The 24,275-nt window shown below is 47.9% G+C and overlaps 1 protein-coding gene across 1 annotated transcript; it reads right to left on the reverse strand.

The window, feature by feature from the left end:
* Positions 1-1,550: 1,550 nt before the first annotated feature.
* On the reverse strand, positions 1,551-23,606 carry NXF1 (nuclear RNA export factor 1). The gene is given in 21 exon segments (XM_087943452.1): positions 1,551-1,675; positions 3,477-3,537; positions 5,286-5,510; positions 6,962-7,034; positions 7,198-7,222; positions 7,224-7,241; positions 10,470-10,585; positions 11,477-11,535; positions 12,146-12,253; positions 14,541-14,596; positions 14,742-14,810; positions 15,667-15,703; positions 18,199-18,308; positions 18,442-18,549; positions 19,485-19,573; positions 19,800-19,869; positions 20,674-20,754; positions 20,914-21,018; positions 21,539-21,622; positions 22,396-22,540; positions 23,353-23,606. Coding segments are annotated over 21 exon segments (1,917 nt in total). The 5' UTR covers positions 23,592-23,606; the 3' UTR covers positions 1,551-1,636.
* Positions 23,607-24,275: the final 669 nt, after the last annotated feature.

Here is a 24,275-nt window from a genome sequence, read left to right on the forward strand (position 1 = left end):
TTGCCCAGGTTCTGGAACCATGGATTACGTTTAAGGGGAATTGCTGGTTTGGGCTCCAGGGAGTAAATGGGTGGGAGTAAGGTGCAAATCTCTCGATTTTTATTTTATTTTAAAGATTTTGGACCTGGTTTTATTTTAGATCTGATCTAAGTTTTAGGGTGTCCCCACGTGGCAGGCGTAAACCTGAATTGTGCTTTGCTAAGTCATAGTTTATTCATGTTGTATTAATCAAGTTTGGCTGGATTGAGCCATAACTGGAATAAATAATTGACCCAACATTTTTTGCATTAAATTAACCAGTTTCATTTGCAGTTTATATGATGGATGAAAAATGAGCCATTTTGGAAAACGATGGGGCTTTGGGGTTAAGCTGCAACCACACAAACAAATCCACAGAGAATCTTGTGATTTATCACTTTAGCATCTTATGATTTATGGTTGCGTCTAATGATTCATAACTTACCATTTTGTTGTTTGTATATCCACCGAAGACAAATTCCTTGCGTGTCCAATCACACTTGGCCAATTAAACGTATTATCTGGTTAGGTTTAACACTTTGCGCGGCAAGCAAATTTTTACAAAATCAATGGACGGACAAAATCCTGAACTTTTCCAGCTTTTCTTTTTTCTATGCACTGCAATATGCATCCCCCAGACGTATGTTATTTTGTTCCCAGTTATTCCTGCTTGTTGGAACAAAAACCACCCAGAGCAGGGTAGCTTTTAAATTTAAAAAAATAAGGAATCTTTGCCAAGAGACGTCCTGCTTGAGGGAAAAATCAAAGCTATTTACAACGTTTTATCGATGTCTTTATTGAGAAATTCTTTTTTTTTTTTTTTTTGGGAAGGAGACGCTGAGGAATTTACCCCCGATTCGCGGAAGAGAAAGCCAGTTCCTCGCAGGCCCAAGAACGTGACACACAAAAGTCTGAGATTTTAATAACAACTTTACTAGGCAGTGTTTCCATGGACTGGAAGGAAAACACGGAAGCTAGAGCTTGCTGGACAGAAGCGACCCCCGTCCCCCAAAAGAAGGAAACGCCAGTTCATAAGAGAAAATTGGTGTAGTGTAGGGGAAGAAAAAAAAAAAAAAAAAGGTGAAGAATGGGCCAAAAATCATTCATTAAAAAAAAAAAAAATTCCCAAAGGGATGAAAGGAAAGGTAGATCTCTTTCTTTCTTTCTTTCTTTCTTTCTTTCTTTCTTTCTTTCTTTCTTTCTTTCTTTCTTTCTTTCTTTCTTTCTTTCTTTCTTTCTTTCTTTTCCTTTCTTTTTCTTTCTTTCTCTTTCTTTCTTTCTTTCTTTCTTTCTTTCTTTCTTTCTTTCTTTCTTTCATTCTCTTTCTTTCTTTCTTTCTTTCTCTCTCTCTCTCTCCGGCTTCTGAATTTGTCTTCTCAGCCCGCCGGCCTCTCTCAGCGTCTCTTCCAACGGGGCACTGCGTCTTCTACTACAGCACAAACTCGCGGTTTCTACCTCCACCCCCAACGGCAAAAGGTATTTTTTTTAAGAGGCACGGCGTCCCCGAGGGGGGAGCAGGGCAGGAGTCTCTCTTAATTTACAATGGAGAAACTTTTTATTTACAAAACCAGGTATCTCAACAATAAAAATGCGGCTCCGATCGACTTTGGTCGTCCGCTTAGTGCATAAACGCCACTTCGGGGATCTTCTGCTCAGCCTGGGAGAAGCAGGGGAAAAAAAAGGGAAGGAGGGGAGTCAGAAATTGCGGCTTTTGTGGATGTCTGAGTTGTTGGCAAACATCCCCGAGGTGTCTTTTGCGGGATGCCTTGGACTATGGGACAGGCAGTCCTCGACTTAACAATTCTTTCATTCCCCGTTCAAAGTTCACGGACTTCGGGCCAGATTTTCACACTCAACGACCACTGTCGCTTCCCCATATGGTCATGCAGGCAAGCCCCCCTCGCACCCGCAGACAGCTACAACGCCTCACAAACTTTTACTGGCAATTCATCCCCTCCTTTGTGAGGATTGCCAAGCCCAAGGACAGACCTCCTAAAGTCAGGGAGCCCAGGAATGACACCCTGCCCAGGACAACCCCTACAGTCTACTGCCTTTTGGGCTACGAAACTACATAGCCCCAAAGGCATTAAGAGTTGTTAACCTAACCCTACGTAGCTTTTTCTCTGGTAATATCACACTACTAACTAGAGCATACAAAACATTTGCTAGACCAATACTTGAATACAGCTCATCAGTCTGGAACCCATATCATGTATCTGATATTAACACAGTTGAGAAAGTCTAGAAATATTTCATAAGAAGAGTTCTCCACTCCTCTACTCGTTGCAGAAGACCTTATGCCACCAGACTCGAAATTCTAGACCTAGAAAACATAGAACTACGCTGCCTTCGGTCTGATCTAAGTATAGTATATAAAAATCATACATTGCAATGTCCTGTCAATGAATACTTCAGCTTCAATCATAACAACACTAGAGCAAACAATAGATACAAACTCAAGGTTAACCGCACCAAACTTGATGGCAGGAAATACGATGACTTCAGCCACAGAGTGGTCAATGTCTGGAATCCTCTACCTGACTCTGTGGTTTCTTCCCCAAACCCCCAAAACTTTAACCTTAGACTTTCTACTATTGACCTCACCGCTTTCCTAAGAGGTCTGTAGGGGGTGTGCATAAGCGCACCAACATGCCTACTGTCCCTGTCCTATTGTTTCTTTTATTTTTCTTATATGTATCCATTTCACGTATTCATAACTATGTATGTACTTATACCTATTATCTTCTAAGAGATTGACAAATCAAATAAATAAAATAAAAATACAGGGGAACCTAACCTGCCAAAAAGCATTTGAAACACTGTTTGCAAAAGAAGCACCCTGACCCCCAACAGCCCCTTTGTCGTTCGAGCGGACGCCAGCGACGTGGCAGTGGGAGCAGTGCTGCTCCAAAGGAACGACCAAGGGAGCCTACAGCCCTGCGCCTACCCCTCCCGCAAGGTCACGGACAACGTGATTAAAAAAAAGGGGGGAAAAAAATCAGTCGTCAGCTTGGCAACTGACTCGTATTTACGACGGTTGCAGTGTCCCCGGGCTCAGGGGATCCCCTTTTGCAACCTTCTGACCAGCGAAGTCAAATGGGGGAAACCCGTTTTGCGACCTTGATTTGCCATGAAACGAATGCCCTGCAGGGCGTGTGTGTGTGTGTTAAGCTAGTAACTCAAGTGAATCTGGCATGTCGTCCCGCGTCTTGGGCTTTGCTTGTCAGAAGGTCGTGAAAGGAGATGCTGCCACTGCCATAAAGATGAGCCAGTTTTCAGGCCCCCGAGTTTTGATCATGGGGGACACCCCAACGGTCCTAAGTGTGAAAAATGGCCACTTTTTTCGGTGCCCATTGGGACTTTCGGCCACTGGGGGAACTGTTGTAGGTGGAGGGCTACCTGTACAATGGCCAGAATCCCAAGGGAGGGGCACCCAATAGGAATCTTGGGACGCTCACCTTCAGCTGGGTGTAGGCGTGAGCTGCTTTCGCGTAGTTCCAATCGTTGTCCAAGAGGCACCTGGGCAGAGAGAGAGAGAGGAGAGAGAGATTGAAGGATTGAGGGGGAGAGGAGAGAGATTGAAAGAGAGAAAGAGAAGGATTGAAAGAGAGGAGAGAGAAGAAAGACAGATTGAAAGAGATGGAGAGAAATTGAAAGATCGAGAGAAAGAGAAGGATTGGAAGAGAGAGAGAGAGAGGAGAAAGAGATTGAAGGTTTGAGGGAGAGAGGAGATTAAAGAGATTGAGAGAAAGAGATTGAAAGTGGGAGATTGAGAGAAAGAAAGAGGATTGAAAGAGAGAGAGAGAGAGAGAAAGAGATTGAAGGTTTGAGGAGAGAGGAGATTAAAGAGATTGAGAGAAAGAGATTGAAAGTGGGAGATTGAGAGAAAGAAGAGGATTGGAAGAGAGAGAGAGAGGGAGAAAGAGATTGAAGGTTTGAGGAGAGAGGAGATTAAAGAGATTGAGAGAAAGAGATTGAAAGTGAGAGATTGAGAGAAAGAAGAGGATTGAAAGAGGAGAGAGAGAGAGGAGAAAGAGATTGAAGGTTTGAGGAGAGAAGAGATTAAAGAGATTGAGAGAAAGAGATTGAAAGTGAGAGATTGAGAGAAGAAGAGGATTGAAAGAGGAGAGAGAGAGAGGAGAAAGAGATTGAAGGTTTGAGGGAGAGAGGAGATTAAAGAGATTGAGAGAAAGAGATTGAAAGTGAGAGATTGAGAGAAAGAAAGAGGATTGAAAGAGAGAGAGAGAGAGAGGAGAAAGAGATTGAAGGTTTGAGGGAGAGAGGTGATTAAAGAGATTGAGAGAAAGAGATTGAAAGTGAGAGATTGAGAGAAAGAAGAAGTTGAAAGAGAGAGAGAGAGAGGAGAAAGAGATTGAAGGTTTGAGGGAGAGAGGAGATTAAAGAGATTGAGAGAAAGAGATTGAAAGTGAGAGATTGAGAGAAAGAAAGAGGATTGAAAGAGAGAGAGAGAGAGGAGAAAGAGATTGAAGGTTTGAGGGAGAGAGGAGATTAAAGAGATTGAGAGAAAGAGATTGAAAGTGAGAGATTGAGAGAAAGAAAGAGGATTGAAAGAGGAGAGAGAGAGAGGAGAAAGAGATTGAAGGTTTGAGGGAGAGAGGAGATTAAAGAGATTGAGAGAAAGAGATTGAAAGTGAGAGATTGAGAGAAAGAAAGAGGATTGAAGAGAGAGAGAGAGAGGAGAAAGAGATTGAAGGTTTGAGAGAAAGAGAGAAAGGAAGAAGGATTGAAAGAGGAGAGAGAGAGAGAGAGAGAGGAAAGACAGATTGAAAGAGATTGAGAGAAAAAGGAAGAAGGACTGAAAGAGGAGAGAGAGGGAGGAAAGACAGACTGAAAGATTTGAGAGGAGAAATTGAAAGAGAGATTGAAAGAAGGATTGAAAGAGATTGGGAGAGATTGAAAGAAAGAAAGGAGAGAGAGGGAGAAAGGAGAGACCGATTGAAAGAGATAGAAAGAGAAGGATTGAAAGAGGAGAGAAAGACATTGAAACATTGAGAGGAGAAATTGAAAGAGAGAAAGAAAGGAGATTGAAAGATTGAAGAGAGAGAGAGATTGAGATAAAAAGAGGAGAGAGATTGAGACAAAGGAGAGATGGAAAGAGAGATTGAGAGGGATTGAAAAAGAAATAGAAGAGAGAGAGAGGAGGTCCTTAAGCCACGGGAGAGACCCCTGACGTCGGTCGGACGCCATCTTGGCCTCAAACCCCCTACCCCCCCACTTCCTGCCCTCGTTCCCCTGCCGGCACTCACTTCTGAGACCACTCCAGGTTCATGCCCGACTGCAGGGAGAAATTCTGCAGCATTTCCTGCTGCTCGGCCGTCAGGGTGGGCCCGGGGCTCAACGCCGGCATGGGCTCGGTGGAAGGGATGGGCACGGGGCTGGAGGACGGGGTGGGGGCCGGCATGACGAAGGCCTTGCGGATTTCCGTGATGGTGGCTTTGCGGATGAAGATCTGGTCGTTCACGATGCTCAGCCTGGGGAAAAGGAAAGGGAAGAGCTGCAGCCATGGAGGCTCCCCACAGGGGCAGGGAGCCCTCGACTTACAAACCTGCTCATTCAGGGACCATTCCAAGTTACAACGGGACGCCGGACCGGTTTTCACATTGATCAGAATTCAGGCCCTTGGCAACCGGCTCGTTATTTATGACGGTCGCAGAACCGCAGGGTCTGTGTGTCCACCTGATCCCCTTTTGCGACCGCCTGACCAGTGAAGTCCAGGGTTTCTCTTAACAACCGGGTCACTGACTTTGACAACCGGGGCGATTCACTTAACAACGATAGCAAGAGCGGTGGCAAAACTCCCCTTAACCAACGTCTTGTTTAGCAAGGAGAAGCTCGGCCTCAGTTGTGGCCGTAAGTCGAGGACCGCCTGCCGGTGGAGAGGCCCGATTCACTTTATAACGATGTGACTAAGCTGCCCTTAACAACTCTGGCCAGAAAAGTCATAAAGACGGGGCAAAGCTCGTTTAACGGATGTCTCGCTTAGCGACGGGAATGTTGGGGCCTCAATGATGGCCGAACGTTGAGGACTATCTATACTCTAGCAGTTTAGAGAGGAGGGGAAGTTGGGCCACTTTCCCCGGGGTGGGTGGGAGAGGTTAATGCTTGGGAGGGGGTGGGGGGAGCCCCGAGAGACCGCAAAATCTTAAAAATAACAGCCGCACCATTACTGACTCACCCCGTCGTGCCGGGTGCTAACCCTACGCTCACAGAGTGGCTTTCCAAAAAAACTACAGTTGGAGGTCGGGTTCCCTATTATTTCTTGCAACGACTCTCTAAATTTTTGGGTGGGGGGAAAAAGAAAAAAAGGAAGAAAAAAAAGAGAGCAAGGTGGGGAAAAAGCAGGCAAGCGTGAAGATGGTACCACGCTGGAGGCTTCAATAAAAAAGAGAATGTCTTTAGGTTGAAATGATGCTCTCTGAGCTTGGTGGTTTTCTTGCAGACGTTTCATTACCGAACTAGGTCACGTCATCAGGGCTAGGAGGGGTTGGGGAGGAAGAGGGCTGTGGGGTCCTTGGTGCTCTCTAAGCGTGGTTGTTTTCTTGCAGGCGTTTTATTACCCTACTAGGGAACAGGGCTAGAAAGGAGAGGGGTTGGGGGAGGAGGAGGAGGAGGACTGTGGGGTCCTTGCTGCTGTTTTTTTCCTGCAGACGTTTCATCACCAAACTAGGTAACATCATCAGGGCTACACTGGAGGGGGCTGGGCCTTACAAACCCAAACAAAAATCTTTTGGAGATGTTTGGACTTCAGGAAACAACACGATCCTTTCAAAGGGCGGGGGGTTTGGGGATGGGGGTGTGATGAAAGAGACAGACAGCGACTGACTCAAAAGGGCCTAAGGCTGGATTTGAACTCCAATCCCACTCTTGGGGTGGCCCCGATTATCCTGCCCGTCTGCCGAGGCTCTGGAACCGCTCCCCTTACCCGCTGAGGCCCACAGGGACCGCAATGAAGATCCGGGAGAAGGCCCGCACGACGTCCCGAAAGCGGCTGTCGACTGGAGAGGGAGAAGGAAACGAGAGAGAGAGAGGCGTGTGTGTGTGTGTGTGTGTGTGTGTGTGTGTGTGTCAGGAAGGAGCCCAGCATGCTGAGGCCCGACCCCACCCCGCCCCACCCCCCTGCGTTGTAGGACAGGGCCTTTGCGAACCCCACACACTCACCTTCCTTAAAGATTCCTTTCAGGGTGGAAACAGAGCAACGTATTCTGAAACGGAGAGAAAGCAGCAGCGTTAAAAACAAGGAGGGGATGTGGCCAACACACACCTCTCTCCACAAAAATTAAAAACCCGCAACCAGGCGCCGCATCGACACTACGCAGGGAATCTATCTCACCATCTACTTCTGTCCCACTAACCGCAGCACCATTGAGAGTGTCCTGACATACGGCAGGAGAAGCTCTGGAGCGGACAAAAAAAAAAAAAAAAAAAGGCTCTGCAGAGAATCATTAAAACTGCCCAGAAGATCATTGGGCTCCAGCCCTGGACGACAATCTTCGCCTCTCGCTGTCTGAGGAAGCTGCACAACATTCCCAGGGACTCTTCCCATCCTGCTCACAATCTTTGCAAACTGTTGCCTTCTGGCAGAAGATGCAGAGCAATTAAAACTCGGACCACACGTTTTTCTGAAGAGTTTTTTTATCCCAGAGCTATATTGGCACTTAAGGATCACCATCAGTGAGCCGTTGGACAGTCTTACTTGGTCTGTTGTGTGGATGATGTGTGTTTTAAGGACTGGGGAACCTTGTCGGGTTGTTGTTGTAATTATTAGCCCAAAAGCACTGGTGAGAGAGAGAAATTCCCTGAAGAAGACAGACAATTCCCTAAAAATTCTGGAAGCTCGGAAGACAAAACTTCTGGTCCCGGTGACTTACGACTACAGTTGAGCCCAGAATTTAGATGTTGCTAAGTGAGGCATTTGTTCAGTTGAGTTTTATGACTTTTCTTGCCACGTTTGTTCAGGGAATCGCTGTGGGCGGTTCAATTGGACCCACGTTTCAACTCATAAAATATTTCCGTGGTTTTTTTTAGAGTTGCCAACAGAAAGGGGGTTGAAAGAGCAGTGCAGCAGCTTGGAAACCAAAAGTGCATTCCATAAATGTTTTCAAAGATAGTAACTAGGTGACTGAAGTTTCTGCCAGGCAAATATCTAACGGGAGAGCCTGATTGATGGCTCTGAGCTATGGCTGTGTCCCATTGGTGAATATGAATTACGATACACCCAGGGGGTGGGGGAATACCAGGGTCAAGGGTGACAATGAATTATATGTCTCAGAGTTGGCTACACCCAGGCAGCGCCGGACATGTTAACTCCCAATAAATCCTTTGGAAGTTTTGGAAGTTTGGCTCATGATTTAATTGAGGGTAACTGCCGGAATCCTGACAACATGTTGTTAAGTGAATAGGACTTCCCTATTGACTTGGGCTTGTTAGAAGGCCGCAAAAGGAGATTGCGTGATCCCCAGAATGCTGCGACCGTCATAAATGTGAATCATTTATCAAGCACATGAATATCAACCACATGACTATGAGGCATCTGCTGCAAGGGTCACAGGCGTGACAAATTAAATCCTTGGGACGGAAGACCCAGGTCCGGAGGTGGCTGATGAGGAAGAGGAGGAACCGCTGGGTCCAGTGCCTGACACGCGGATGTGCAGAAGGCAGAGAGGAGAGGAGAGCAGTGGAAATCTATGGGCCGGTCCTTGGGATGGAAGAGCCACCACTGCTAGCGAAGCTCCACCCTCGCTTTGGGTATAAAAGGCAGGGAGCAGAGATAAATAGATGTGGTATACAACTACTCATCTCCCAGCCAGCCGGACTTGTTAGCCTGCTGTGAGAGAGACTCTTAGCCGAGCATAGGTAATAAGTTACAAACTGAGCGGTTTGTCATTCTTTTTATTGTTCCTAGTACAGTAACCGGCACGCACAGATCAACTGAACAAGGTCAGCACTGAAATCAATCGTCTTTCAGTGTAATTTAACCCTTTACCCCACCCACCTAATAGCGGTCTATCTCCACCCTGCGCTTATTTCCCAATTACCCTATTAACTCTATAATTCTTTTCTTTTTTTTAACAAATTTTATTCAGTTTTTCACATTAAAAACAAAAATCTCTTTTTAGTGGACAAGGTATTTCCGGGTCATCACCTTTACATACAAATATGACAGTAATTATACATTCATATATGCATACTTAATTCTATTATTACCTTTTCCATTCCAAATTTGTAATGGAACCCTAACCCTTTGTAATTTCGCCGCTCACTTTTCTGTTCTTAAAAATTCCATGTTACCTTAATCCCGGGGTACTTTTGTTTAGTTGTATTGCCCAGTTGTCCCGGTTCAGATGTTATCCACCTCTTTCTTCCCTCCTGCACAAAGCTTAATCCAGCTGAGTACTCCTCTTCGGGGTGGCCATTTTAAACCACCGCTACATTCGTCTTCGGGGGGAGGGGGAAGAGACCAAGCCCAGGAGGGGAGATGCGGCTCTCCTCAACCTGGCTTGCGGCTTCCCCTTACTCCGCCGCCCCTCCAAGGCAGCTTCAGCCCCTAATCGTAATGATCGGGGCTCTCCAACGAAAGAGCACGGACCATAGCCGCAGAGAGTCGCGATCTATGGTCCGTCAGCGAGGAAGCTCCACCTTCTTCCCAGCTTAAGTCTATAATTCTATAGCCTACATATATACCCGCGATTCCCAGTTACCCTGTATGCCTCCCGTTTCCACGGTTGCCCTCTTCAATCCCTCTCTCGATTTATCATTAGAGTCTGATAAATAGCAATAGCACTTAAGACTTATATACCACTTTATAGTGCTTTACAGCCCTCTCAAAGCGGTTTACAGAGTCAGCCTCTTGCCCCCAACAATCTGGGTCCTCATTTTACCCACCTCGGAAGGACGGAAGGCTGAATCAACCTTGAGCCTGGTGGGATTCGATCTGCCAAATTGCAGTAGGAGTAGCTTGCAGTACTGCGCTCTAACCACTGCGCCACCGAGGCTCCTGATACTATCTCCTCTGCTCCCCACCCCCTTCGTGGATTTATCGCCATGGTGTTTTTTGTTGCCAATCCTTCATAGCCGATCATGGACATGTAAATAATTGAGTTCCCCTCCTCAACTTAGATTAATAATCATTAGAAGGTTATCCAGTAGCGTTGTTTGTTTCCTCCGCTCCGTCTCCCTCAATCCCCTAAGCTTCAAGATGCTATCGAGCGAGACATTTCGTGAAGCGCGACAGGGAGACATTTTGCCAGGGCAAAAGGAATCATCTGAGTTCGCTTCAGAGGGTTTGTTGTGTTTGGGGAGCTGGCCCAGAACTACAGGCCTCCCCTTGGCTGATCTCAAAAATACAGCTAAGCCTCGGCTTACGACCGTAGTGGAGCCCATCCCATCCCGGTTGTTCAGTCAGACCTGGCCAGTCCTTTCTCCTTACTCACCGTTTGTGCACAGACGTCCACCACGAAGGAATTCACGTCATGCTGAGTCTTGGGCAATTCGCTGAGGAAAGCCACGACGTTCAACTTGGTGTGTTTGAGGAGTCGGAAGCGCAAGGCTGAAGGGGAGGAAGAGAAAAAGGCAGGAGGGTTTTTGGAGGTAAATCGGGGCTTTCTACCCAAAATAAAAAAGAACCTGAAACCCAGAAAGGGAAGCAGAGGCTACAAAAGGCTTCCCACCTCAAAGGAACAAGGAACAGAAACAAAGAGTGGCCAACAAGGACCGTGGGAACGTGACCAAAAGAAAGTTGGATGCAAAAAAAAAAAAAAAGTATTAAAAGGAAAGAATTTGGGATCTATGAACTCGAATTAAAAAGGGTTTTGAACTCGGGGATACTGGGCATATATAACTTCTCTGCAGGAAAACTTGGGGCCTGTTCCTGGTCTCTCCAACTAAAGGGATCCAGGAGCTGGGAAGGGTCTCAATCTGTGACCCTGAAAGGCATGTTGAGCGAGACAGAATGACAAGTGGACTGAATAAAGAGGTTATTTAATTTTTCCCCTGCCTCTATTATATTTCATAAATAACTCAAGGCGGTAAACATACATAATTCTTCCTCCTCCTCCTCTTTTACCCAGAACAACCCTGTGAGGTAGGTTGCGCTGAGAGAGGGAAGGGCTGGCCCAAAGTCACCCAGACGGCTTTCATGCCTAAGACAGGACTAGAACTCCCAGTCTCCTGGCGATTGGCCCAAAGCCACCCAGCTGGCATTCTGCCCTAAGGCGGGACTAGAACTCACCGTCTAGACCAAACTGTCTCTAGGTAACTGATTAACTGGTTAAGGAATTTAAGCAGGGAACGAAGAAGGGGTGGTTGGTGGTGGTGGGTCTGGAAACTTTCTGCATTTTCCAAAGAAAGGATTTCGCTTTGCACCCAACGCTCTTCCATACTAGGCCTCCAAGGTAGCCTCTTAACCCCAAAACCCCCTTTCTTATCATCATTGGCTTACAAGGATCCTTCTGTCGCTTCACATTCCGGCTGTTTTTGAAGTATTCAGCCAAAGCGGTCCTGCAGGGAAAATTAAATTAAATAAATCAATAAAATACAAGACTTCAGAGCACATATTTTTAAATAATCAAAACTGGGGCAGTTGTTTGGGGGGGAAGAGGTAAAGAACCTTCACTTGAGTAAACCAGAGGCCTATCTTTGGCTATAAACCTCATTAAAAAACTCTAGGCATTGATGTTATCATATGCTGACCGGAAGAGGCAATCTCTGGAATCGGGTCCCTCTGAACTGACCAAAACCCCCCACTTTTCAAACTCAAGGGTCAGCCTCTTGCTCCCAACAATCCGGCTCCTCGTTTTATCCACCTCAGAAGGATGGAAGGCTGTCACGTTTTCTGACTGGGTTCGCCCTGCACGCTCCCCTTCTTATGCTGTTTTCCAGGGGAGTCGACCATCCTGAATATTAAACGGGTGCGCTTGTAATCCCGAGTCCCAGTAAGGAAAAGGAAGCGGGTGCAAAAATATCCAGGTTAACTCGTTGGCCGAGGTCAACAAGCGCGGGGTAAATGTGGCCGATGAGCTTTAAAAATATCTGTCCGTAGACCCCAGCACAAGTTAAGACGGAACACGCTGAGCTCCCAAGCCAAGCAGTGGAAACCCCGAAAACAGACCTCTGAGGGTGATTCACGGAGAATGGGATGTTCAGCGAACAGCAGGCCGCCTCGTGATAGGCATCCAGCAGGCCTTGTCTGTCTCCAGAATCGTAGATGGCGTAATATCTGGAAAGGAAGGGACAATTTGGCACCAGCTGTCAGGATTCCGGCAGTTACCCCCAATTAAATCATGAGTCTCGAGCCAAACTTCCAAAACTTAAAGAAGATTTATTGGCCACATGTCTGGCACTGCCTGGATGTAGCCGACTCTGAGACACATCATTCATTGTCACCCTTGACTCTGGTTTTCTCCCCCACCCCCTGGGTGTATCGTAATTCCTATTCTCCAATGGGACACCTCCATAGCCCAGAGGCATCAATCATGCTCCCCAGTTAGATATTTGCCCGGCAGAAACTTCAGTCACCTAGTTACTATCTTTGAAAAACTATGTATGGAATGCGCTTTTGATTTCCAAGCTGCCACACTGCTCCCCTCTCCCTTTCTGTTCGCAACTCTAACAAGACCATAGAAATATTTTATGAGTTGACACCACCACAGAGAGCAGGATACACTATTCTTTCATAGAACATGGCCTAACAGAGTTGGAAGGGACCTTGGGAGGCCTTCTAGTCCAACCCTTCTCAAGTAAGAGAGTCTATACCATTCAGGACAAATGGATGTCCAGTCTCTTCTCTAAAAAATCTCCAGTGTTGGGAGTACCCACAACTTCTGGAGGGAAGCCGTTCCACTGACTGGTTGTTCTCATTACAGGTAGTCCTCAACTTACACCAGTTCATTTAGTGACCGGAAAAAGTGACTTATGACCGTTTTTCACACTTCCAACTGTTGCAGCACCTCCCCCCGTGGTCACAATTCGGACACGTGGCAACGGGCACGTATTTACGACGGTCGCAGTGTCCTCGGGGGGGTCACATGAACCCCCTTTGTGACCTTCTGACAAGCAAAATCAACGCAGAATCCAGATTCCCTTAACGATGGTGTCACTGACTTAATAACGGCAGCAATTCACTTAACAACTGCTCGCGAGAAAGGTCGTAAAGTGGGGCGCAAAACTCATTGAACAACTGTCTTCAGAAATTCTGGGCTCAATGGCGGCCATAAGTCGAGAACTATCTGTGCCAACAACTTTCTCCTTAGTTCCAGGTTGCTTCTCTCCTTGATTAGTTTCCACCCGTTGCTTCTTGTCCCGCCCTGCAGCTGATCTGGAGAATAGCTTGACTCCCTCTTCTTTGGGGGTAGCTCCTCAAGTACTGGAAGACTGCCATCATGTCACCCCCTTGTCCTTCCTTCTCTTTATTAGAGTAGATCTACCTAAGCCAGTGTGACTATCCACTGAGGTGCACAGAAGGCTGTCACTTTCCCACTAAAATGGTACCTATTTATCTACTCGCATTTGCCTGCTTTCGAACGGTGAGGTGGTTAAGAGCTGGAGCAAGTAACGGGAGCTCACTCTGTTGTTGCGGAGCTCGGGTCTCAAACCTGCACCTGCCAGCTTTCCAGCCGACAAGTTCAGTGTCTTTAAACACTGAGCCTTCGTCACCCTGGAAAGCATATAACCTGACTTAAAATGACCCTTAAAAACACAAGACAAACTTCTACACAAAGATCGGGATTACTGGTTTAGCCTTCCAAAAGATCTGCGTGCTCCTCTCCTTATGTGCGCTAGTGGTAAACTGCTCTTAATTATTAATAAAGTGCCTTCATTATATTGGATTTATTATAATAGAGGGACTACATATTTAATAATACATGTGCTGACAGCAGCGAGAATTGTATCTGTACAATACAGATGAAAAGTATAATTAGAAAACATTAGATGAAAAGTATAATTAGAAAACATTAGATGAAAAGTATAATTAGAAAACATTAGATGAAAAGTGTAATTAGAAAATATTAGATGAAAAGTGTAATTAGAAAATATTAGAAAAAAAGTATAATTAGAAAATAGTAGATGAAAAGTATAATTAGAAAATATTAGACTGTGCGGAGATGGATAGGCTGACATTAATAATAAAAGATAAGAAACAGAATACTTTCTAACGGGATTTGCTTTATCAATGGTTAGATAAAAGAGGTAGAAATTAGAAAGGGAAAGATTACTGATATGTGTAAGTAAAGGATAAAAGAATTGGATTATACATAAGTAAACATTAGTAGTAGCATTATTACAGTTATCATCATCATTATTATGACTAGTATTATTATACTGTATAAGTAAATTGATCCAGACTCAACCAACTCTGGAAGTTGAAGTCCACAAGTCTTAAAAGTTGCCAAGGTTGGAGACCCCTGATCCAGACAATAACTGTTCATTAAGCACGTATGTATTTTAAAGGAAAAAGAAAAGTATAATTAGAATTCAAACAATATTATTAATCAAGTGATACTCACTGTTGTAGAAAGCGGGCGATCAGCACTTTCAAGCCCTCGGAGGCAAAATAACTGCCCTGCGGAAAAAGAGACGAGGAGGCTGGTTTCCAAGTGGGCCAGGAAGGACGGCTGAACTCGCCAGACCCTGGTGGGGTTCAGTATCAGGTTCCCTCCCCCCTCCCTTTTCCATCTGCCCCTTTCCCCAAGGGGGGGTCGGTCTACCTTGAATTGAGGCAGAGTGGTTGGCGTTTGTAAATCAAATGAGATCGGCGGGGGCAGATCGTTACCGTCCTGCGGAAGGAAAGAAGAGGGAAGGTTTGTCAAACATTTATTTGGTTTGTCAATTGCTTACAAGGTAATAGGTATAAGTAAAAACATAGTTATGAATACATGGATACATATAAGAAAAAAAAGAAACAATAGGACAGGGACGGTAGGCACGATTGGTGCACTTATGCAGGCCCCCTACAGACCTCTGAGGAAAGGGGTGAGGTCAATAGTAGACAGTCTAAGGTTAAAGTTTTTGGGGTTTGGGGAAGAAACCACAGAGTCAGGTAGAGTATTCCAGACATTGACCACTCTGTGGATGAAGTCATATTTCCTGCAATCAACTTTGGTGCGGTTAACTTTGAGTTTGTATCTATTGTGTGCTCTTGTGTTGTTATGGTTGAAGCTGAAGTATTCATTGACAGGTAGGACATTGCAATGTATGATTTTATATACCATACTTAGATCGGACTGAAGGCGGCGTAGTTCAAGGTTTTCTAGGTCTAGAATTTCCAGTCTGGTGGCATAAGGTCTTCTGCAACGAGTAGAGGAGTGGAGAACTCTTCTTGTGAAATATTTCTGGACTTTCTCAACTGTATTAATATCCGATTACGTAATGCGGGTTCCAGACTGATGAGCTGTATTCAAGTATTGGTCTAGCAAATGTTTTTTTAGGCTCTAGTTAATAGTGTGGTGTTACCAGAGAAAAAGCTACGTAGGATTAGGTTAACAACTCTTAATGCCTTTTGGACTATGTAGTTACAGTGGGCTCTAGCACTTAGATCATTAGAGATGAGTACTCCAAGATCCTTGACAGAGTTTGGGTCATCACTCACACACACACACACACACCAGGGCCCGCCAGTTTTGGATAACTCACCAGCCGCAGCAGCTTGGGGAACCGTTCTCGGATGGTGCTGGCGGAAACACAAACAAGAATGAGTACGCAGCTGATCCTGTTGGCACAGCCGACCCCCCCCCACCCCTCCCTCCCTCCCTCTGACCGCCTGCCTCGGTGGACCCTATCGCCTGCCCTCGCGAGCCCGTTTCGTCCATCTTAGGAACGGCGTCCATGCTTCAGCAGGGTTTGAATCCCCCAGCATGGGGCTGATGGGCCGTGTGGTCAAAAAAAAAAAAAAAAAAAGGGAAGGACTTGTAAATTGCTCCAGTGGACGGAAGTTAAAGTCTTCCCCTTAGAAGCTGCGGATCCGGCGGTTTAAGTTACAAAGCAGCTAGTTCTCTTTAAAACGGGAGCCTTGGCGCCCGGTCGGCGTTTTGCAAAGAGCGGGAATCGAATTCGTCCGACCGGTTTTGAGCCTTGGAGCGATTGTTCTCAGGGCTAAGAAATGGGGACGTGACTCACCGGAATCTTTAAACGAGGAGCTGTGAAATAAGACTCAACGGCTGTTTTCTAGATCTTTTTTGGGTGGGTGGGTGGGTGGGTGGAGGAGCCCAAGGAATTTACATAAAACAAGAGCAGTCAAACGAAGGTTGGAACTCGGCCCAGGTGCTAAAGGAGCACAATAAAAGGCCGTGGAAAGAAACCAGCACCCCTTAAATGAAGCTCCGTCACTTCTGCAATCGTTAAAAAAAAAGCTCCCGTCACTGGCCCGTTTCCGTGCAGGAGTCGGACGCTTGGCCTCTCTTAAGGAGAAAGCATCGCGTCAGTTTTCATTCGCCAGACGCTTTTGGCTTTTTAAGAGAAATGCGTCCAGCTTGTTATTACAAGTGCATGGAAAGGGGGGTGGGGGGCTTGTTGGCTTGATGCTAGGAGACAGCACGCCACGGCTCTGCCCCCACCTCCCCCCAAAACGCAAGCCTCAGTTGAACACCCTGTAAAATGGAGCCTTTTTCCTCCTGTGGTAGTTTTAACACACGCAGACAGGCAGGACGAGACAGAGGTGTTCTTTTCTTTTTTTTAAAGGAGGCTGCGTGTACTGGAAAGGTGCACTTACCTGAGCGGGTACTCACCTGGTCGGCTCATTTATAGGAGAAATGCTCCTCCGGGGGGGGGGCAGGAGAGGGGAGGGAGGGGGGATGGCCAAGGTGTCCCATCGATGCTGGAGATGCCAGGTGGAACTTCCCGGCCACCACCTTTTAAAATGCTCTTTTATTTTTTTATTTTTAGAAAAAACTTGTTGCGGTATCGAGGTCTAAATCTAATTAATGGCTGCGGAGGACAAGGGGGTGGGTGGGTTGAGAAGCAAGGGGAACCCCAGGGGTGGGGGGTAAAGTAAGTGTGTGTGTGTGTGTGTGTGTGTGTGATTCAGAAGCCCCTCCGCTCTGGTGCACAGCCTCCTCCATCCTCAAAAGCCCTCTGGGCATTCCCTTCCCACCGCCCGAGGTCCCGGCGAGATGCCAGCCTGCCAGTGACGTCTGAAGCCTCCCCCTGCAGGGATAGGGGTGGGGTTTTTTTTTTTCTTTTGCCGACGTTGCTCGCCACAAGCTCCAAGCTCCGTGACCATTTCACAGCTCGGGAGAAGCGCCACGCGCGCTCGGCTGCTGGAGTGAGAAGCATCTCCTTCCTGGAGCTGTTTTTTCGGCAGCAGCCGGGCCACAGGAGGAAAAAAAAGCGCGTGCGCGGAGGAGGTCCCTGGGCTTTCTCCGCCGCCGCCTTCCACCAACCGGGGAAGGGCTCAGTTCCGGCCGCCCATCTTGACTGTGCCTGTCTTAGGTTGTTCCTCCCACCGAGGAATCTTACCCGTCATTGGCTAACCAGCCGTCTGCAGGGGGCCCGTTTTTCTTTTTTTTTTTTTTCATTTTTTCCTGGCCACCAGGGAATCCTCGCCGTTTTGGCAGCTCTCGTGCCAACGTTCAGCCAAGGAGGTGCAAAAATCCTGGCCCTCCAAACAGAGAAGGAAGGCCCAGAGTGGCAGGCTTGGGCCAAGCGAGGGTGGGCAAGCCACAGAGGGAAGCGTGAGAGGAAGGCGAAGGCTGTGCGCCCAGAAGCCTCGGGGGCCTCCGAAGGAGAAAAAAGTGGGGTGGGGGGTTTAGGACAGGCAAGGGAGGCCTGGAGAAGGAACGGGGGTGTATTAACAAGGGGAGAACCTCCAGGGGGAGGAAGGAAGAGGAAAGGAGGGAGGGATATAGGGGCACTTGTGCAAAAAAGAAAGGGGGGGACAACTTTTTGTAATGGGCGAGACGGGTGAGAAGGAAACCCCACCAGGCCGCGCTCCAATCTAGCTGCAATAAAACCATGGTCAGAACACATCACAGAGCAAGTTCAGAGAAGGCAGAAGAGCTCCTCTGGGAGATTCGACGCCAGCTGGGAAGACTGGGATCCAGCCCTCAACCAGGCAAAGAGAGAGAAGGCTCCTAGGGGATTGTCACCCCATCACGGTCCGGGGAGACAGGGCCACGGGAAGGGCGATTCTCCTCCGGCAGCCGAGGCAGGCCCAAGGCTGCAGCTCACCTGATATAAGAGGAACGGTCCCGAAAGCCATCGCAAAGGGGGTTGTTGTCAAGCCACAGTTCGTCCAGCTTTAAGCCTTTCAGCTTGTCCAGCTCGTGTTCGGTCTTCAGCTGAGGGAAAGAGTCAAGAGGCGAGGGAGGAGGAGGAGGAGGAGGAGGCAGAGTCAGGTGGTGGTGCTGGTGGTGGGGTTAGCTAAGCACAGATCCAGCGCTGGGGAGGGGGGAGGAGGCCCCCTGGGCTTACCTGGTTACAAGACAAGTTGAGGATCTTCAGGTTGGGAGCTTTCCGATGAAGCCCAGCCAGGTCATCGAGGCGATAGAGCTTGTTGTCACTGAGATTGAGGGAGAGGAGCTGCAAAGGGTGGGATAGAATCGAAGCTTTACGGTCCCTTTCAATGTACGCTTATCGGCAGACATTAAAATGAAATTTCCGTTGGCATTCAGCTCCCACAAGACAATCGTTATGCGTATGCACACGTACACGACAGAAACACCGCAGCCGAGTTTGAACGTGTGTGTGTGTGCGTGCTTGTGTGTGCATTGCGAAAGAAGAAGAAGGATCCCGCGAGTTTACAAGGCAGGTGGCATAAGGAACAAAGTGGGGACTGAATCTAGGGGTCCTGCTGTAAGAGGCTTGGAAACCGGCCCCCAGAGGGGAGCAACAGAAACAGGCCGTGCGGTGGGGGATGTGGGGGTGGGGTCTCTAACAAGGAAAGAAAGGGTTGTGCCTGGCAGCCTCAAAGCTGTGACCATTGAGAAGCCTTATGCATGAAAGCTGGCTGGAAGACGTTGGGACAATCACCAGGTGATGGTGAGTTCTAGTCCCATCTTAGGCATAAAAGCCAGTGGGAGACTTTGGGCCAATCGCCCGGAGACGATGAGTTCTAGTCCCACCTTAGGCATGAAAGGCGGCTCAGTGACTTGAGGCCAAGCCTGGTCTCATGGCCCAACCTGCCTCTCGGGGTTGTTGTTTGTCGTGGAGAAAAACAACAGAAAGAGCACTATGAAACCCACCTTTCATATAGACAGGATATGACACAAGGAAATAAAGATGGAAGCCTCAAAGAAAATACGACCAGGGAAAAAGAATGAAAAGCTAGAAATGTTGATTTTTAAGGATCGGCCGTCGGCCGTTTTCCCCCCAAACGAGGCCCATCTGACCAACTAGGGTTCTCAAAGGCGGCCCACATCCATTTGAAGTCCCAAGTGGAAACTTGGGCAAAAATCCACTCTTTTCGTGCCTCCCCCAAACCGAGGATCGGAGGGAAGACGGGGAACATGGCTGACCTCGGGGATGTTGTCGCCCACGATTTGCAGCATGGCCGCCATGCAGTTTCGGCGGTTCAACACGATGTCGATGTTCCGGGCGATCAGATCTGGGGAGGGAAGGAGAGAACAAACCAGGATTGATTTTCGGTTCCAAAGAGGCCTGGAGAATGGACTCTTAAGCGATGCAGGGCTTTGGGAAGCAAACGTACCCCCGAGAGTCAAGTTTTACTTGCTCGTTTTGTGTCTGTGGGCGTGTAGGGCGGTGCCGGTTTTAAAGGAGGGCCAAACCGTGCCCGGTGGGTGGGAGAAAAGGGAGGGGGAGAAGGGACTCACCGGGATCTGCGTGGATATTTTTCATATCCAAAGCTTGATGGGAGCTATCGTACCTTTTACTCATACATTGCTGAAAGCAGAAGGAGAGGATTATTGGAGACGAGGCCGCAAATGCCGCTGGAGTTTTTTGCATTCCCCAAAGACTAGAAAGCTGATCTGATCTGGAGTCTTGAGGGCCAAATGGGTCAGAGGGGAGCCAAGCAACAACAGGAAGCTTATTCTGCCTCCAGGGTGCTTATTAAACTTTTGCCTGTTTCTGCTGTTTCAGCAACCAGCCGTTTCTCCCTCCCTTCTATCTCTTTATCAGAATAAGTAAGTAAAGGTAAGTAAGTAAGTAAGTAAGTAAGTAAGTAAGTAAGTAAGTAAAGAAAAAAGGAAGGAAGGAAGGAAGGAAGGAAGGAAGGAAGGAAGGAAGGAAGGAAGGAAGGAAGGAAGGGGCCTTGGAGGTCTTCTAGTCCAACCCCTGCTCAAGCAGGAAACCCTATACCATTTCAGACAAATGGTTGTCAAATTTCTTCTTAAAAAAACTCCAGTGAGGGAGGGAGGAAGGAAAGAAAGTAGAATATGAGAACTGGAAGGGACCTTGGAGGTCTTCTAATCCAACCCCTTGGTCGAGCAGGAGACCCTATCCCATTCCAGACAAAAGGACGTCCAATCTCTTCTTAAAAAACCTCCACCAGGGTTGGAGTACCCACAAGAAGTTCTGGAGTCAAGCCGTTCCAAAACATCCCTTTCCTTTCCTTTCTTTCTCCCCCCCCATTCCCTCCCTCCCTTCTTTCCCTTCCTTCCATCTCTTTCTTTTCCCTAACGGGGGGAAACATCTGTAGGGCAAGCGAGCAGGAAGAGGTTTGCCAAACGTTTTCAACAGTTTTACCTTCAGTTGCTCAATGTCTTCTGGTTTCAGTTCATGCTGGACGGTGGTCGGTGGGTTGCACGTGTTTATAAGTATCGCCACCTGGAAGGAAGCAGGGCCTGGATTAGGGAAATGGCTTGTGGGAAGTGAAAGTGACCACAGATCTGTTTCCGGGGGCGGGGAGAAGGGGGCTTGTTCTGAAGCCAGGAACTTCCCTCCCCCACCCCCCGCCCAGCACCTCCCAGGCAAGGGCCAACGAACCTTGTGTCCATCTGGAGCAGAGATCTTACGAGAGGTCTGCTTAAGGGCGTTGGCCACGGAAGTGTCTTCTACGAAGAACACCACCCGATTATTCACGCAGTGGAACTACAATGGGAGGGAAAAGTCACCTTGGGATCAAGCCGCTCTTTTCCTCCCAAAAAATCGCAACCAAAATTAAAGCAAACGTTGAGAATTGGCGACCTTCTGACAAGCAAAGTCAACGGGGAAACCAGATCCACTTATTTAACGACCCCCATAATGCCTTGTGGGGCAACTGAATGGAGCAGAGTGTTTACTGGCTGGATGCCCTTCCTGTCACCGAGGCGGAGTTTTGTTTCAGCAGAGATATTCTCACTCTGCCCAGAGAAACATCTGCCTCTCCCTGGGATCGAACTCACAGCCTCCTGATTGGTGAGGCAAGAGCTCTAGGCCACCACACCGCTTCTCTAGGGTGACTAATTTTAACAACTGCGGCGATTCACTTAGCAACGGTGGCAAGGAAGGTCGTGACGTGGGGCAAAAGCCACTTAACCAACGTCTCGCTTAACACCAGAAATGTTGGGCTCAGCTGTGGGTTTTAAGCCGAGGACTCCCTGTGGTTTCGAGGGAGCTGGAGGGCTCTTACCTCCACAGGGTTGAAGGGGACGGTGCACGTTTCTCGTATGGCATTCATCAGCCAGCTCCTTTCGTATTTCCTTCCGTAAGGAATCTGACAAAGAAGAACAACACAGGAGCCTGTCAAAAACCGGGATTTCTAAGGCCCCACCGCTCCCTTTTCCCCCACAACAAACACCTCCTGAGGTAGGTTGGGCTGAGAGGAAGATTGGTCCAAGGTCACCCAGCCAGCTTTCCTATCTAAGGCGGGACTAGAATTCACCATCGCCTGGTGATCGGCCCAAAGTCACCCAGTGGGTTTTCATGCCTAAGGCAAGACTAGAACTCTCAGTCTCTTGGGGATTGGCCCAAATTCTCCCAGCCGGCTTTCACATCTTAGGTGGGACTAGAATTCATCATCTCCTAGTTATTGGCTCAAAGTCACCCGCTAGACTTTCATGCCCAAAAGTAGAACTCACTCTCTCCTGGTGATGGGCCCAAAGTCACCCAGTGGACTTCTTTGCCTAAGGCAGGAGTAGAACTCCCATCACCTAGTCTCCTGGTGATTGACCCAAAGTCTCCCAGCCAGCTTTCATATCTGAGACGGGACTAGAACTCACTATCTCCTAGTGGTTAGCCTTGCGCCTTATCTACTAGCCAGAACAAACTGACTCTCTAAGAACTGATAATTCATAATAAGTCTGTGGGGACAATTGGGACCCAAGAGACAAGACGGGGGCCAAGGAAGGAAGAAGTTAGCGCTTCCTGAAAAAGCCTGGAATGGCTCGGTGAAAGATGGAGGAACGTCTTGGGCAAAACCTGATTTCCTCCAATGGACCAGGGTCCTCCTGAACACCCACATCCCTGGTCTCCTGCTGTGTGGCTCACCGTAATCCGGAACCAGGTCTTCTTGCTTACTGGCGGTTTCTGAGGAAGGGCACGGTCCCCAATATTCAGATTTCGTCTCACGGTGGCATTCATAAGACTCTGGCTCCCTCGGTCTGGTCGGTGCGGACGTGACCCGTAAGGAGTGCTAAGAGGTAAACAAACATTTCTTTTTACGGAGAGACGCAGTTAAATTCCTTTGTTCTCAGCCCCCAGGATGAAATTCAGATTGTGGGCATGCCACAGACCGTATGGACCATCCTGCAACTTCATTTGGATAAAGGTTACACTGCACTGCAGGTAGTCCTCGACTTACGACCGCAACAGAGGCCAGAATTCCCGTTGCTAAAACAGGGCGGCCGTTAAATCAGTCCCGCCTGAGTTAACGGCCTTTCTGACACGGTCATTGAGTGCAATTGTTAAGGGAATCTCTGCAATTAAGGGAATCACATGGCCGTTAAGCAAATCTGGCTTCCCCCCATTCACTGCACGTCGGAAGTGATCTGGGAATCACATGACCCTGGGATGGGCGTTGTACATACATGCAGTTGCCAGGTGCCTGACTTAAAAGTAAGCGACCTAGAATGCTAGCACCATTTAATTTCTAAATCATGAACAGGTTCCAATTACTAGTTGTCCGGCTGCTGTCTTTTAACTTTCATGGCTCTTTGTCTAATTACTAGGATAACAAATGAATCAGATGACCTCAATTCCCCAGCTTCCTAGAAGCAAACCCCAGAATTGCTAAGCAATAAATCGAACATGGTTAGGCAGGAAAGGCTGAATTTTTTCCCCCTCGGTGCCTATTTTTCATCTTACATCTTATCTGGGAAGGTTCCACATATAGACTAACGCACTGAACCAAAACAGGGACCAGAAGGATGATTGAGGCTTTAAAACAAGGATTCCTCTCACAAGCAGACAGGAGTCCCCGACTATCCCACAGAATCTATTTCTCACTAGCGTGTCCGGAGCACTTCGTGGGCATCGCTCATGAGAACGTCTCCATCGTCGTCATCGAGCCAGCTACGAGAACCGGACCCAGAACTGTTCCAGCCACGCTGGTGATGGCCCATCTCGCTGTACATTTTCCCCCGGAAAGGGACGCGGCCTTTTCTCCTCCGCACAAAGTTCCTGTTGCTGGGGCCCACGCGGTCGTCATGTTCTGAAAAAAAAAAAAGGAGAACAGATCGAAGCATCAACAGGGGGTTCCATTGCATAAAGGACTGCAGGCCAGGCATTCAGAGCATCATCATTCCTCAACCTTTGGCAACTTTAATCTTGGTGGACTTCGACTCCCAAAATTCCCCAGCCAGCACATTGCTAAGGTTGAGGAAGTTGGTTTGGAGAAATGACGATCAGGTCAGTTAAGGCTCCAAAACAGAAAGGGACTGCTGGGCTTGGTGGTTTCCTTGGAGACGTTTCGTGACCAAAGTAGGTAACGTTATCACTGCTGAAGATGCACTGATGATGTTACCTAGTTGGGTCATGAAATGTCTGCAAGAAAACAAGCCGTTCAGAAAGAACCAAGCAGCCCACAATCTTCCTCCTTCTCCTCTTCCTTCCCCTCCCCTTCCCCCTCCTCTTCCTCTCTCTCCTTCTCCACTCCGCAATCCCCATTCTCTTCTAGCACTGATGATGTTACCTAGTGGGTCATGAAACGTCTGCAAGAGAACAACCAAGTTCAGAGAGCACCAAGGACCCCACAGTTCCTCCTCCTCCTCTCCCTTTCCCTCCCCTTCTCTTCCTCCCCCCCCCCCCACTTCTCCACTCTGCAATCCCCATTCTCTTCTAGCACTGATGATGTTACCTAGTTGGATCGTGAAACGTCTTCAAAAAAGCAGCAAACCTCAGAGGGCACTGAGGACCCTACAGTCCTCCTC

Source organism: Notechis scutatus, chromosome 14, assembly GCF_049901735.1.
Source record: "Notechis scutatus isolate UNSWTSFEM ecotype Mainland chromosome 14, rNotScu1.2, whole genome shotgun sequence".
Taxonomy (NCBI): domain Eukaryota; kingdom Metazoa; phylum Chordata; class Lepidosauria; order Squamata; family Elapidae; genus Notechis; species Notechis scutatus.